General features: G+C 49.7%; 1 protein-coding gene across 1 annotated transcript in view; it reads left to right on the top strand.

The window, feature by feature from the left end:
- LOC126336331 (homeobox protein aristaless-like) overlaps positions 1 to 16,679 on the top strand; it is an 814,245-nt gene that overhangs the window by 662,525 nt on the left and 135,041 nt on the right. Inside the window, exon 4 of the mRNA XM_049999894.1 lies at positions 11,582 to 11,627. Within this exon, the coding sequence (XP_049855851.1) occupies positions 11,582 to 11,627 (46 nt within the window). The remainder of the gene's footprint in view (positions 1 to 11,581; positions 11,628 to 16,679) is intronic.

Below are 16,679 nucleotides of genomic sequence, written 5' to 3'. Positions count from 1 at the left end.
GTGCCATGTATACTGGTCATTGGGGAACCTGCTTCCTATGTAATGAAAGTGGACATGTTCGGTCTAATTGCCCGCGGAGGGCTTTTGTATTAAGGCCATCATTAGTGCAGCGTCGCAAATTAACGGTTGCTGATCTTGTTCCTTCCCCTCCCACCGTCTAATCTCCTTCCGTTTCGAATCATAACAAACAGCCAGTTCTGCTACTCATGTCAATGACTATTCGCATTTACTTCCGCGACGGGTTCATAATCCTGTTGCCCCCAGGATAGAACCTGTAATTGTAACAAACAAAACACGTCGCACTCAGGCTGGTGATGGTGATGTTTTGGCTTTGCCTTCTGCGCCATCCTCTTCCGCATCGATTGTTTCCGCTGCTCCTCTAGTTGCTACGATACCTCCCGTCTGTTGTACGATGAGTGGCCTGCTCCTCTCAATGCTACGATACCTCCCGTACTACTCCGCATAGATTGTTTCCCCTGCCCTCTCGACGCTACGATAGCTCCCCTACTCCTCCGCATCGATTGTTTCCCCTGTCCCTCTTGATGCTACGATACCTCCCGTACTACTTCGCATAGATTGTTTCCCCTGCCCTCTCGACACTACGATACCTACTGTACTCCTCCGCATCGATTGTTTCCCCTGTCCCTCTCGATGCTACGATACCTCCCGTACTACTCAGCATAGATTGTTTCCCCTGCCCTCTCGACAGTACGATACCTCCCGTACTCCTCTGCATCGATTGTTTCCCCTGTCCCTCTCGATGCTACGATACCTCCCGTACTACTCCGCATAGATTGTTTCCCCTGCCCTCTCGACACTACAATACCTACCGTACTCCTCCGCATCGATTGTTTCCCCTGTCCCTCTCGATGCTACGATACCTCCCGTACTCCTCCGCATCGATTGTTTCCCCTGTCCCTCTCGATGCTACGATACCTCCCGTACTCCTCCGCATCGATTGTTTCCCCTGTCCCTCTCGATGCTACGATACCTCCCGTACTACTCCGCATAGATTGTTTCCCCTGCCCTCTCGACACTACAATACCTACCGTACTCCTCCGCATCGATTGTTTCCCCTGTCCCTCTCGATGCTACAATACCTCCCGTACTCCTCCGCATCGATTGTTTCCCCTCTCCCTCTCGATGCTACGATATCTCCCGTACTACTCCGCATAGATTTTTTCCCCTGCCCTCTCGATGCTACGATACCTCCCGTACTCCTCCGCATCGATTGTTTCCCCTCTCCCTCTCGATGCTACGATACCTCCCGTACTACTCCGCATAGATTGTTTCCCCTGCCCTCTCGACGCTGCGATACCTCCCGTACTCCTCCGCATAGATTGTTTCCCCTGCCCTCTCGACGCTGCGATACCTCCCGTACTCCTCCGCATTGATTGTTTTCCCTGCTCTTCCTGATGCTATGATACCTCCCGTTTGTTGAACGATGAGTAGCCTGCTCCTCTCGATGCTATGATACCTCCCGTACTACTCCGCATAGATTGTTTCCCCTGCGCTCTCGACGCTACGATACCTCCCGTCTGTTGTACGATGAGTGGCCTGCACCTCTCGATGCTACGATACCGCCCGTACTACACCGCATAGATTGTTTCCCCTGCCCTCTCGACGCTACAATACTTCCCGTACTCCTCCACATCGATTGCTTCCCCTGTCCCTCTCGATGCTACGATACCTCCCGTACTCCTCCGCATCGATTGTTTCCCCTCTCCCTCTCGATGCTACAATACCTCCCATACTACTCTGCTTAGATTGTTTCCCCTGTCTCTCTCGATGCTACGATACTTCCCGTACTCCTCCGCATCGATTGTTTCCCCTGTCCCTCTCGATGCTACGATACCTCCCGTACTCCTCCGCATCGATTGTTTCCCCTCTCCCTCTCGATGCTACGATACCTCCCGTACTCCCCCGCATCGATTGTGTCCCCTCTCCCTCTCGATGCTACAATACCTCCTGTACTACTCTGCAAAGATTGTTTCCCCTGCTCTCTCGACTCTGCGATACCTCCCGTACTCCTCCGCATCGATTGTTTCCCCTGTCCCTCTCGATGCTACGATACCTCCCGTACTCCTCCACATCGATTGTTTCCCCTCTCCATCTCGATGCTACAATACCTGCCGTACTACTCCGCATAGATTATTTCCCCTGTCCCTCTCGATGCTACGATACCTCCTGTATCCTCCGCATCGATTGTTTCCCCTCTCCCTCTCGATGCTACGATACCTCCCGTACTCCTCCGCATCGATTGTTTCCCCTGTCCCTCTCGATGCTACGATACCTCCCGTACTCCTCCGCATCGATTGTTTCCCCTGTCCCTCTCGATGCTACGATACCTCCCGTACTCCTCCGCATCGATTGTTTCCCCTGTCCCTCTCGATGCTACGATACCTCCCGTACTCCTCCACATCGATTGTTTCCCCTCTCCATCTCGATGCTACGATACCTGCCGTACTACTCCGCATAGATTATTTCCCCTGTCCCTCTCGATGCTACGATACCTCCTGTATCCTCCGCATCGATTGTTTCCCCTGTCCCTCTCGATGCTACGATACCTCCCGTACTCCTCCGCATCGATTGTTTCCCCTGTCCCTCTCGATGCTACGATACCTCCCGTACTCCTCCACATCGATTGTTTCCCCTCTCCATCTCGATGCTACAATACCTGCCGTACTACTCCGCATAGATTATTTCCCCTGTCCCTCTCGATGCTACGATACCTCCTGTATCCTCCGCATCGATTGTTTCCCCTCTCCCTCTCGATGCTACGATACCTCCCGTACTCCTCCGCATCGATTGTTTCCCCTGTCCCTCTCGATGCTACGATACCTCCCGTACTCCTCCGCATCGATTGTTTCCCCTGTCCCTCTCAATGCTACGATACCTCCCGTACTCCTCCGCATCGATTGTTTCCCCTGTCCCTCTCGATGCTACGATACCTCCCGTACTCCTCCGCATCGATTGTTTCCCCTGTCCCTCTCAATGCTACGATACCTCCCGTACTCCTCCGCATCGATTGTTTCCCCTGTCCCTCTCGATGCTACGATACCTCCCGTACTCCTCCACATCGATTGTTTCCCCTCTCCATCTCGATGCTACAATACCTGCCGTACTACTCCGCATAGATTATTTCCCCTGTCCCTCTCGATGCTACGATACCTCCTGTATCCTCCGCATCGATTGTTTCCCCTCTCCCTCTCGATGCTACGATACCTCCCGTACTCCTCCGCATCGATTGTTTCCCCTGTCCCTCTCGATGCTACGATACCTCCCGTACTCCTCCGCATCGATTGTTTCCCCTGTCCCTCTCGATGCTACGATACCTCCCGTACTCCTCCGCATCGATTGTTTCCCCTGTCCCTCTCAATGCTACGATACCTCCCGTACTCCTCCGCATCGATTGTTTCCCCTGTCCCTCTCGATGCTACGATACCTCCCGTACTCCTCCGCATCGATTGTTTCCCCTGTCCCTCTCAATGCTACGATACCTCCCGTACTCCTCCGCATCGATTGTTTCCCCTGTCCCTCTCGATGCTACGATACCTCCTGTATCCTCCGCATCGATTGTTTCCCCTCTCCCTCTCGATGCTACGATACCTCCCGTACTCCTCCGCATCGATTGTTTCCCCTGTCCCTCTCGATGCTACGATACCTCCCGTACTCCTCCGCATCGATTGTTTCCCCTGTCCCTCTCGATGCTACGGTACCTCCCGTACTCCTCCGCATCGATTGTTTCCCCTGTCCCTCTCAATGCTACGATACCTCCCGTACTCCTCCGCATCGATTGTTTCCCCTGTCCCTCTCGATGCTACGATACCTCCTGTATCCTCCGCATCGATTGTTTCCCCTCTCCCTCTCGATGCTACGATACCTCCCGTACTCCTCCGCATCGATTGTTTCCCCTGTCCCTCTCAATGCTACGATACCTCCCGTACTCCTCCGCATCGATTGTTTCCCCTGTCCCTCTCGATGCTACGATACCTCCTGTATCCTCCGCATCGATTGTTTCCCCTGTCCCTCTCGATGCTACGATACCTCCTGTATCCTCCGCATCGATTGTTTCCCCTCTCCCTCTCGATGCTACGATACCTCCCGTACTCCTCCGCATCGATTGTTTCCCCTGTCCCTCTCGATGCTACGATACCTCCCGTACTCCTCCGCATCGATTGTTTCCCCTGTCCCTCTCGATGCTACGATACCTCCCGTACTCCTCCGCATCGATTGTTTCCCCTGTCCCTCTCGATGCTACGATACCTCCCGTACTCCTCCGCATCGATTGTTTCCCCTGTCCCTCTCAATGCTACGATACCTCCCGTACTCCTCCGCATCGATTGTTTCCCCTGTCCCTCTCGATGCTACGATACCTCCCGTACTCCTCCGCATCGATTGTTTCCCCTGTCCCTCTCGATGCTACGATACCTCCCGTACTCCTCCGCATCGATTGTTTCCCCTGTCCTTCTCAATGCTACGATACCTCCCGTACTCCTCCGCATCGATTGTTTCCCCTGTCCCTCTCGATGCTACGATACCTCCCGTACTCCTCCGCATCGATTGTTTCCCCTGTCCCTCTCGATGCTACGATACCTCCCGTACTCCTCCGCATCGATTGTTTCCCCTGTCCCTCTCAATGCTACGATACCTCCCGTACTCCTCCGCATCGATTGTTTCCCCTGTCCCTCTCGATGCTACGATACCTCCTGTATCCTCCGCATCGATTGTTTCCCCTCTCCCTCTCGATGCTACGATACCTCCCGTACTCCTCCGCATCGATTGTTTCCCCTGTCCCTCTCGATGCTACGATACCTCCCGTACTCCTCCGCATCGATTGTTTCCCCTGTCCCTCTCAATGCTACGATACCTCCCGTACTCCTCCGCATCGATTGTTTCCCCTGTCCCTCTCGATGCTACGATACCTCCCGTACTCCTCCGCATCGATTGTTTCCCCTGTCCCTCTCGATGCTACGATACCTCCCGTACTCCTCCGCATCGATTGTTTCCCCTGTCCCTCTCGATGCTACGATACCTCCCGTACTCCTCCGCATCGATTGTTTCCCCTGTCCCTCTCAATGCTACGATACCTCCCGTACTCCTCCGCATCGATTGTTTCCCCTGTCCCTCTCGATGCTACGATACCTCCCGTACTCCTCCGCATCGATTGTTTCCCCTGTCCCTCTCAATGCTACGATACCTCCCGTACTCCTCCGCATCGATTGTTTCCCCTGTCCCTCTCGATGCTACGATACCTCCTGTATCCTCCGCATCGATTGTTTCCCCTCTCCCTCTCGATGCTACGATACCTCCCGTACTCCTCCGCATCGATTGTTTCCCCTGTCCCTCTCGATGCTACGATACCTCCCGTACTCCTCCGCATCGATTGTTTCCCCTGTCCCTCTCGATGCTACGATACCTCCCGTACTCCTCCGCATCGATTGTTTCCCCTGTCCCTCTCAATGCTACGATACCTCCCGTACTCCTCCGCATCGATTGTTTCCCCTGTCCCTCTCGATGCTACGATACCTCCCGTACTCCTCCGCATCGATTGTTTCCCCTGTCCCTCTCGATGCTACGATACCTCCCGTACTCCTCCGCATCGATTGTTTCCCCTGTCCCTCTCAATGCTACGATACCTCCCGTACTCCTCCGCATCGATTGTTTCCCCTGTCCCTCTCGATGCTACGATACCTCCTGTATCCTCCGCATCGATTGTTTCCCCTCTCCCTCTCGATGCTACGATACCTCCCGTACTCCTCCGCATCGATTGTTTCCCCTGTCCCTCTCGATGCTACGATACCTCCCGTACTCCTCCGCATCGATTGTTTCCCCTGTCCCTCTCGATGCTACGATACCTCCCGTACTCCTCCGCATCGATTGTTTCCCCTGTCCCTCTCAATGCTACGATACCTCCCGTACTCCTCCGCATCGATTGTTTCCCCTGTCCCTCTCGATGCTACGATACCTCCCGTACTCCTCCGCATCGATTGTTTCCCCTGTCCCTCTCGATGCTACAATACCTCCCGTACTCCTCCGCATTGATTGTTTGCCCTCTCCCTCGCGATGCTACACCACCTCCCGTACTCTTCCGCATCGATTGTTTCCCCTCTCCCTCTCGACGCTACGATACCTACTGTACTCCTCCGCATCGATTGTTTCCCCTGTCCCTCTCGATGCTACGATACCTCCCGTACTACTCCGCATAGATTGTTTCCCCTGCCCTTCTCGACGCTGCGATACCTCCCGTACTCCTCCGCATAGATTGTTTCCCCTGCCCTCTCGACGCTGCGATACCTCTCGTACTCCTCTGCATCGATTGCTTCCCCTGCTCTTCCTGATGCTATGATACCTCCCGTTTGTTGTACGATGAGTAGCCTGCTCCTCTCGATGCTACAATACCTCCCGTCTCTAGGACGATGAGTGGCCTGCTTCTCTCGATGCTACGATACCTCCCTTACTCCTCCGCATCGACTGTTCCCCTGCTCCTCTCGATGCTACGATACCTCCCGTACTACTCCGCATAGATTGTTTCCCCTGCCCTTCTCGACGCTGCGATACCTCCCGTACTCCTCCGCATCGATTGTTTCCCCTGTCCCTCTCGATGCTACGATACCTCCCGTACTCCTCCGCATCGATTGTTTCCCCTGTCCCTCTCGATGCTACGATACCTCCCGTACTCCTCCGCATCGATTGTTTCCCCTGTCCCTCTCAATGCTACGATACCTCCCGTACTCCTCCGCATCGATTGTTTCCCCTGTCCCTCTCGATGCTACGATACCTCCCGTACTCCTCCGCATCGATTGTTTCCCCTCTCCCTCTCGATGCTACGATACCTCCCGTACTCCTCCGCATCGATTGTTTCCCCTGTCCCTCTCGATGCTACGATACCTCCCGTACTCCTCCGCATCGATTGTTTCCCCTGTCCCTCTCGATGCTACGATACCTCCCGTACTCCTCCGCATCGATTGTTTCCCCTGTCCCTCTCAATGCTACGATACCTCCCGTACTCCTCCGCATCGATTGTTTCCCCTGTCCCTCTCGATGCTACGATACCTCCCGTACTCCTCCGCATCGATTGTTTCCCCTGTCCCTCTCGATGCTACAATACCTCCCGTACTCCTCCGCATTGATTGTTTGCCCTCTCCTTTGCGATGCTACACCACCTCCCGTACTCTTCCGCATCGATTGTTTCCCCTCTCCCTCTCGACGCTACGATACCTACTGTACTCCTCCGCATCGATTGTTTCCCCTGTCCCTCTCGATGCTACGATACCTCCCGTACTCCTCCGCATCGATTGTTTCCCCTGTCCCTCTCGATGCTACGATACCTCCCGTACTCCTCCGCATCGATTGTTTCCCCTGTCCCTCTCAATGCTACGATACCTCCCGTACTCCTCCGCATCGATTGTTTCCCCTGTCCCTCTCGATGCTACGATACCTCCCGTACTCCTCCGCATCGATTGTTTCCCCTGTCCCTCTCGATGCTACGATACCTCCCGTACTCCTCCGCATCGATTGTTTCCCCTGTCCTTCTCAATGCTACGATACCTCCCGTACTCCTCCGCATCGATTGTTTCCCCTGTCCCTCTCGATGCTACGATACCTCCCGTACTCCTCCGCATCGATTGTTTCCCCTGTCCCTCTCGATGCTACGATACCTCCCGTACTCCTCCGCATCGATTGTTTCCCCTGTCCCTCTCAATGCTACGATACCTCCCGTACTCCTCCGCATCGATTGTTTCCCCTGTCCCTCTCGATGCTACGATACCTCCTGTATCCTCCGCATCGATTGTTTCCCCTCTCCCTCTCGATGCTACGATACCTCCCGTACTCCTCCGCATCGATTGTTTCCCCTGTCCCTCTCGATGCTACGATACCTCCCGTACTCCTCCGCATCGATTGTTTCCCCTGTCCCTCTCAATGCTACGATACCTCCCGTACTCCTCCGCATCGATTGTTTCCCCTGTCCCTCTCGATGCTACGATACCTCCCGTACTCCTCCGCATCGATTGTTTCCCCTGTCCCTCTCGATGCTACGATACCTCCCGTACTCCTCCGCATCGATTGTTTCCCCTGTCCCTCTCGATGCTACGATACCTCCCGTACTCCTCCGCATCGATTGTTTCCCCTGTCCCTCTCAATGCTACGATACCTCCCGTACTCCTCCGCATCGATTGTTTCCCCTGTCCCTCTCGATGCTACGATACCTCCCGTACTCCTCTGCATCGATTGTTTCCCCTGTCCCTCTCAATGCTACGATACCTCCCGTACTCCTCCGCATCGATTGTTTCCCCTGTCCCTCTCGATGCTACGATACCTCCTGTATCCTCCGCATCGATTGTTTCCCCTCTCCCTCTCGATGCTACGATACCTCCCGTACTCCTCCGCATCGATTGTTTCCCCTGTCCCTCTCGATGCTACGATACCTCCCGTACTCCTCCGCATCGATTGTTTCCCCTGTCCCTCTCGATGCTACGATACCTCCCGTACTCCTCCGCATCGATTGTTTCCCCTGTCCCTCTCAATGCTACGATACCTCCCGTACTCCTCCGCATCGATTGTTTCCCCTGTCCCTCTCGATGCTACGATACCTCCCGTACTCCTCCGCATCGATTGTTTCCCCTGTCCCTCTCGATGCTACGATACCTCCCGTACTCCTCCGCATCGATTGTTTCCCCTGTCCCTCTCAATGCTACGATACCTCCCGTACTCCTCCGCATCGATTGTTTCCCCTGTCCCTCTCGATGCTACGATACCTCCTGTATCCTCCGCATCGATTGTTTCCCCTCTCCCTCTCGATGCTACGATACCTCCCGTACTCCTCCGCATCGATTGTTTCCCCTGTCCCTCTCGATGCTACGATACCTCCCGTACTCCTCCGCATCGATTGTTTCCCCTGTCCCTCTCGATGCTACGATACCTCCCGTACTCCTCCGCATCGATTGTTTCCCCTGTCCCTCTCAATGCTACGATACCTCCCGTACTCCTCCGCATCGATTGTTTCCCCTGTCCCTCTCGATGCTACGATACCTCCCGTACTCCTCCGCATCGATTGTTTCCCCTGTCCCTCTCGATGCTACAATACCTCCCGTACTCCTCCGCATTGATTGTTTGCCCTCTCCCTCGCGATGCTACACCACCTCCCGTACTCTTCCGCATCGATTGTTTCCCCTCTCCCTCTCGACGCTACGATACCTACTGTACTCCTCCGCATCGATTGTTTCCCCTGTCCCTCTCGATGCTACGATACCTCCCGTACTACTCCGCATAGATTGTTTCCCCTGCCCTTCTCGACGCTGCGATACCTCCCGTACTCCTCCGCATAGATTGTTTCCCCTGCCCTCTCGACGCTGCGATACCTCTCGTACTCCTCTGCATCGATTGCTTCCCCTGCTCTTCCTGATGCTATGATACCTCCCGTTTGTTGTACGATGAGTAGCCTGCTCCTCTCGATGCTACAATACCTCCCGTCTCTAGGACGATGAGTGGCCTGCTTCTCTCGATGCTACGATACCTCCCTTACTCCTCCGCATCGACTGTTCCCCTGCTCCTCTCGATGCTACGATACCTTCCGTTTGTTGTACGATGAGTGGTGATGAAGTAATTATCTGCATCGCTTCTGCTCTCGAAGTGGCTCCTTCTTAGCTGCCTTTGTGTGGAGAGGGATCGGTGTCCCCCCCCGCCCCCCTTCGTCACTGTATCCTCCGTTACAGTCTGAGCCGATGCAATGACCTCCTACCGCCGACGATTTCCTGATTTTGTCGACTACATTAACTTCCGAGGCGAATAAAATACGCGACCAAGTATTACCTGTTGTACTGGCAGTTCCGGAGATTGCTTCCGCCTTAGTGACTGGAACTGCATTACATGACCCTAATTCTGACGGGCAGGAAGCTGTGCCTATGACCCCTACCACATTTCCGTCTGCAGATGCCGCCAAGGCACTTAGCCGACAGAAACAACTTATACCATGCGGTGTCACGTAAGAAATCTAAGAAAGTAGGTTGCGATGACGGGGATCTGCTCCCTCGATTTCTGATTCCTCAGTGGGTTCCGCCATGGACCTTGACTCTCAGCTGTTTACCTAATTGTGCTCGAACATTTCCCGTACAGCCCTGTCTAGGTCTGATCACTAACCCAAGTCTACACATTCCTTTCCTTAAATATCAATTGTGTGGAAACAGAATTGGCTTCGGTACGTCAGTTCATTTATGATTCATGTGCGGACATAGTCTTCTTACAGGAGGTGTTATTTAGGCATTTATCCTTACCTTTTCTTCATGTGATCTTTAGTGTTTCACCCGAATATCCTATGGGGACCGCCTCATTTTTTCGCGAAGGCATTCCTATCCCTGAGGTGGAAATGTTGGATTCTGGCAGGGGAATTGGTTATCAACTTTTTAATATTACCTTGGTTCTTTTATGTGCTTCTTCTGGCACTGGTCGCGCAGTGGATCGTTCTCGTCTTTATAAAGAGGGTATTGTCTATCTGTTGCGTAAGACTCCTTCGGATATTCAATTGGTTCAAATGGCTCTGAGCACTATGGGACTTATCATCTGTGGTCATCAGTCCCCTAGACCTAGAACTACTTAAACCTAACTAACCTAAGGACATCACACACATCCATGACCGAGGCAGGATTGGAACCTCCGACCGTAGCGGTCGCGCGGTCCCAGAGTGAAGCGCCTAGAACCGCTCGGCCACACTGGCTGTCCCTCTGGGTGTTCTGTTGGGTGGTGATTTTAACTGTGTTGCGGCGTACAGATCAATCTCCAAATTTTAATTTCTCTCATGAATTAAATTTATTGGTCCGTTCCTAACAGCTGAGAGACGTCTAGATGTGTAAATACCCGATGTTAGTTAAATTTACTCACTTTACTGCGACTTCCAGTAGCCGGTTGGATAGGTTTTACTTCTCAGACTGCCTGAGCGATTGCATTCTTAATGTTAAAGTCATCCCAGCTTCCTTTAGGGTTCACTGTGCTGTGACTACAGCCCTCCATCTAGAACGGCAACCATAAATTGTTCCGCACTCCTAGGTCCCTCACCTAGCTGACCCCTCTCTCGATTACGTGATGCGAACCGTGTGGGAGCGTACTCTACTGTCCACTAGGAAGTACTCTAGCAAAACCGAGACTTAGCTACCACATGGACGGATCACCTTCCTAGTGTGCTGAGTACTGTTAGTAAGCGGAGTGCACTCGCCCATCGTTAGAACACTGGACGTCAACAGGGTTCTAATAGCAGCGCAACCATACACATTTAGGTTTGCTAGGGTTTCTCCACATGACTGCAAAATAATTACCTCTTCAGCAAGACCACCTCTGATTAAATTCCCCAACCTTCTCCAGTCTCAACAAGTTTCCCTTTTCTAATTACTTGGACGAGACTTTGAATCTTAACGTACTATCACTTCTTTTGTTTTTTTGTGGTGGGTGAGAAAGTAAGTTCTCTTTTGTTTTAACTGGAACAAATTAATTGTGGGTCAGTGTATGCCCTCGTAGCACAGACTGTAAAACATGCAGAAATAAATTGGTGCAGTATTACTTATAAACACGTCTCGTCTCTTTGTTGCAGGGAGGAGCTAGCGATGAAAATTGGGTTGACGGAAGCACGTATCCAGGTAAGTGAGTTGGTGTTTATTAAAGGGTTTTTCTTTGCATTCGGCGTATTTCAAGGATTTTTCGGAGCTGTATTGAAATGTGCCAGTCTTAGCTGCTTGCCTTTCTTTTCGTTCTGTTTATCTTTTTCTCTACGTCTCTCTCTCTCTCTCTCTCTCTCTCTCTCTCTCTCTCTCACACACACACACACACACACACACACACACACACACACACACACACAAATACAGGGAAAGGGAGGGAGGGAGAGAAAGAGAGAGAGAGAGAGAGAGAGAGAGAGAGAGAGAGAGAGAGAGAGAGAGAGAGAGAGAGAGAGAGAGAGAATAGAATCAGTGCCTACATTACTTGCTCCTGAAATAGAATAAATCAGAAACTCTTGTGTGATTCGTTTCCAGCGGATTTTCTACCTGTTTCTGGTAGCAGCAGAGGGAAGTCTTTCAAATAACTCTATGAGAAACACGAAGATATGCCACTCAAAGTCAGCGACTAATTGCGGTCGAAGACAGTAATTAACAACTAGATACCACAAGAGGTTAACAAATTCTTAGATCTCAGTTGCAACTTTATGTACACGTCCGCTGTAAAGTGATGGGATGCTGCAAAAAATTCACCAGCTGTGTTGCGCAGTCGACATTAACTTTAGAAAGAGTGGTTTTAAATGTTATTAAGTAGTGGTAGTCAAACATTTCCTTATGGGTGTGGGTTTTGGACATTAATCAAGCAGGAGGCGTGAAGAATAAGAAGTGGAAGTATGACAATTCTCAGACGAATGGCGTAATACACTTCACTACTACGTAAGAATAAGACTTATCGGACAATATAAAGAGTGAAACAGAACTCGACCAACTAACTTTCAGACGTGACAGTGTGGACCAAAACAAGAAATAAATGTCTGATAAACATGGATTCTAAAACGTATACCTTACCACTTGTTAATCTTCGCTACTGTGAAACACATGTATTCTACTGAACAAACGCTCATAGCTCTTAACGTATGCAGTTTAGAACCTATGATTACTGCACTTTTTCCTTATTCTGGCCTGTTCTAGCAACTCCTAAAGTATGAAAAGAAAACAGCTTGCAGTAGTAGAGTTGTGTTTCACAATATCTAAGATGAACATGTTAGAGCTCATGTTTACTAGTTTATTTTTCTTGTTGAGCAACTCTGAAACTTTGTCGGTGTTGTTGTAGATCACCCTGTGGAACAATAACTTACATGGTTTCGCATTATCGTTCAAGTAGTATCTTCTAGGTCTTCCACTTGGCAACGTGTCGGGTGGTGTAATAAAAGCATTTGAAAAATGCAATATTTTTCACGAACCCCATTGAATAAAACATCCTTTGACTAATATATATTATTCTGGCCTAATACACATAGAAAAAAACTGCGTCTACATTTCTAAAAGAAAGGCCGATGCTTAATTAATTTCGACGCATACCAGCCCTAGATGACTTACCTAAAAACATAGAGTATTTGGCTGACAACGAACGAGACTATGGATCACAGCATCAACGCGAATATTCCGTTGCCGTTGTGTTTCAAGATCGACGCATTCTCAATGGGCTGCGTCATTTAGTTTTGTCTCCCCTAGCGGCGTGATATGGTACTATGGGGCGGATATTTCAGTGTTTTCCAGGACTGTAGCCATCTACTTGCAACGAAACAAATAATTAATTACACAAGTTTTATTTTTAAGGTGGTAATTACAACGTATTTAATACTCCTTGTATTATTATTATTTTTATTACACACGATACAGGCCTTTTGTCAGACCACGCGTAACATTCATGACTACTTGTTTTTCCTGTTCTTCCAGTGCTCATTCATTCGTTCACTACAGGCTATCTTCCTTTCTTCAGTCCACTTTGGTCCTTGGATTTTCGGTGCTGTTGTCTCTGACGTAACTTCTTAATTGTACACCTTGTATCTACAGACACCTTTGTCCATGACGTCCGCTGGATCTCTCTGAGCTCTTTCCAGGTGCATTTTTACTTGTGTCATCCAGGGTATTGTGATCTTGAATCCCTACATGTACCTGAGGATTCTGTTGGTGAGTCTGGTCTGTGGGAGTCTGCTGATAACATTTTAGTCGCTTCTTTCTAACATTCGCTGGGATGTTGGAGAACTTCTCTGTGGTGTCCCTGGAGTGAAGCCTATATCTATCGTCCGTGAATTTTGGTCCAATAATTATCCTAATGATTATTCTTTCTTGTGTGAGAATTTTCTCAAGGTCGGCCTTTGTGTGTAACATCAGTGCCTCACTGGCGTGTAGCACCTCAGGTTTGACTACAGTGTTGTTGTGACGAATTTTGGTACAGGTGGATAGACTTGTTGTAAATATCCTGTGTTTTATATAAGGCTCTCTTAATTTTCAATAACCTAGTGTGTTCTAGGCAATTTTCTCCTTTCCTGTCGGTTCGAGCACTTCACCTAGGTACTTAAAATGTGTGACGCTATTGATCTGGTCACACTTTATGTTCTAATTTGGTATATTTAATTTCGTGCAGAAGAACTCAGTTTTCTGAAAGGAAATCTGTAGGCCAACTTTTTCTCTTTGAGTACTTCTGTCTTTTTGTAGTTCTGTCTGTCTGATTGCTGTGGTGTCTTTGGGTTGGGTTGTTTTTGGAGGAGACCAGACAGCGAGGTCATCGGTCTTATAGGATTGGGGAAGGATGGGGAAGGGAATTGGCCGTGCCCTTTTGAAAGGAACCATCCCGGTATGTGCTTGAAGCGATGTAGGAAAATCACAGAAAACCTAAATCAGGTTGGCTGGACGCGGGATTGAACCGTCGTCCTCCGGAATGCGAGTCCAGTGTGCTAACCACTGCGCCACCTCGCTCAGTGTGGTTTCTTTATCTGCGAGTAGTGCCAGATCGTCTGCGAAGGCTAGACAGCCGACCTCCAGCCTGTCCTTACGTCGTCCAAGTCGCACTGGCTTTGATTTTCAGGATCATTTTCAGATTGACGATTTGTTCTGTACAGGAGCGACCAGGGCGAAGCCCGCCTGGTACTCGCAGATCTTATGTTCCAGATGGTTCCGTGTCCTTTGGAGTAGACACGCTGAGAATACCTTGTATGTGATTTGTATTAGTGAGATGCCCCTGTAATTGTTCACATCTGTGGGGTCACTCTTTTTGTGCATAGGGTTGATCAGTGCACATTTACAGTCGTCTGGAAAATCTTATGACGTCTGACACCTTGTATTATTATTATTATTATTATTTTCGATTATTCCCATTTAAAACTTCTTCGTTTCCGTTTTTCATCGGACAAATATCTTACATATAAAGTCTTTACATTAAATTACATTCTTATATACTATATATTTCATGCTTTGTTGTATGGCGCATACACATATACATTTTCTCCTTGTCCGTCAGGTGAAAATGAAATGTAGAGATGAACATGTGAGAAACAGGGTTCCTTCAAATTAGCTGAAATGGTTCAAATAGCTCTGAGCACTATGGGACATAACATCTGAGGTCATCAGTCCCTAGAACTTAGAACTACTTAAACCTAACTAACCTAAGGACATCACACATATCCATGCCCGAGGCAGGATTCGAACCTGCGACCGTAGCTCAAATTAACTCCGCACTAGTGAAGTGTTTGGCCCTGAGCCTTATTGATTATCATACTATAAGTTAATTTCACAGGAAATGAAGACGTATGAGTTGAAATCAGTGGGATTAATTTTTCCTTTTTGTTTAGCATTGTAAATTACTGCTTCAATAACATTATGAAGTACAATATTTTTCTCGCGTGAATCATTTAACACGAAATTCTTTTAACATGAAAAAATATTTTGTTAAACGTTCTTCACTGTATGTCAACCCTAGCAAAAACGGATTTGTTCAGCTTGGAAGAAAACTGCAAAGAATCACTTGCTCGTTAACGAATAAGGTCTCGTTCCGAAGCGCCACACTTCGAATCAGGATCTTCGCTGTGACATACACACACACACATACACATTCGCATGACATCGACAGAACCGGTCCGTCGTTATTGAACAAAGATCGAAAACGGGGCGAGTAAGGGCGAGCCTGGTGTTTTATAGCGCCACAAACGTTCGCGAGGCGGCGCAGGAGTTGCTTAATTGCGCAGAGTAATGGCGAACGCTCGCGTCGTGCTCGGCTGCCCAGCCGCGGCTAATGATGAAGCAATTATTCCGGCCCACGGCGACAAAAAAACCAACCGCGCCGGCGACGCCGCGGGACAAGTCTAATTGCTGTCGGCAAATGAACGTAAATACGCCGTAATTGCCCGTCACAAGTGCTACAGCAGCGCTCGCCGCTTCGCCGTTTCTCGAGACACAGGCCGGAGTGATTTAATGCGGTTGCTGCCAGCTCTGTCCAACTCTTGCCACTGACTCCCACCTCCGCGAGGTCAACCGTGTCGCCGTGTCTTCTCATATGGCGACCACTTACCAAAAGAGGTGCGCGGATATCCGTGGGTATCTGCGGATATCCGCAATGATAATTACTTTGTGCTCAGAAGTTTAAGGACAACAGACAAATCATTTTGTATGAAACACATTACTGAATATCATGCAAAGGTGATCGAAAGACCCACTTCGCGTATGTTGATCTGGAAAAGCATTTGATAAAATTACATCAGAGAGAAATACTAAGGAGCATAATGAATGAAAGAGTGTAACCACTACATTTCATTAATGCCTTAAGAAGCCTATACGAAAGCACAACAATTACATTAGACATAAATGGAGACCCTGAGACTACCTTTGACGAGACTGAGAGCACCTTTGATGAAGGCTAATAAAGGCTGGTTTTCGAGCAGAGGGTGGGCTGAAGAGGGTATGTCATTTCGCACTTGCTTTTTATTATGCAGGGGCTCAATAAAAATACGAAAAAAATAAAAAACACAACATATTACGATGGGTAATACGGTTCTGGAAAACGGTTAGCATTCAAAACAGCTTCAAGTCGTCTCGGAATGGGTAAATACTGGCACTGTAGGCTTTTCAATGGAATGTTAGGCAGTTCTTCCTGCAAAGCAATACCAAGTTCAGGGAACGTTGACTGACGTGGATACT

Source organism: Schistocerca gregaria, chromosome 2, assembly GCF_023897955.1.
Source record: "Schistocerca gregaria isolate iqSchGreg1 chromosome 2, iqSchGreg1.2, whole genome shotgun sequence".
NCBI lineage: Eukaryota > Metazoa > Arthropoda > Insecta > Orthoptera > Acrididae > Schistocerca > Schistocerca gregaria.
The sequence above is the reverse complement of the archived record's forward strand: the minus strand, read 5'-3'. Positions and strand labels throughout refer to the sequence as shown.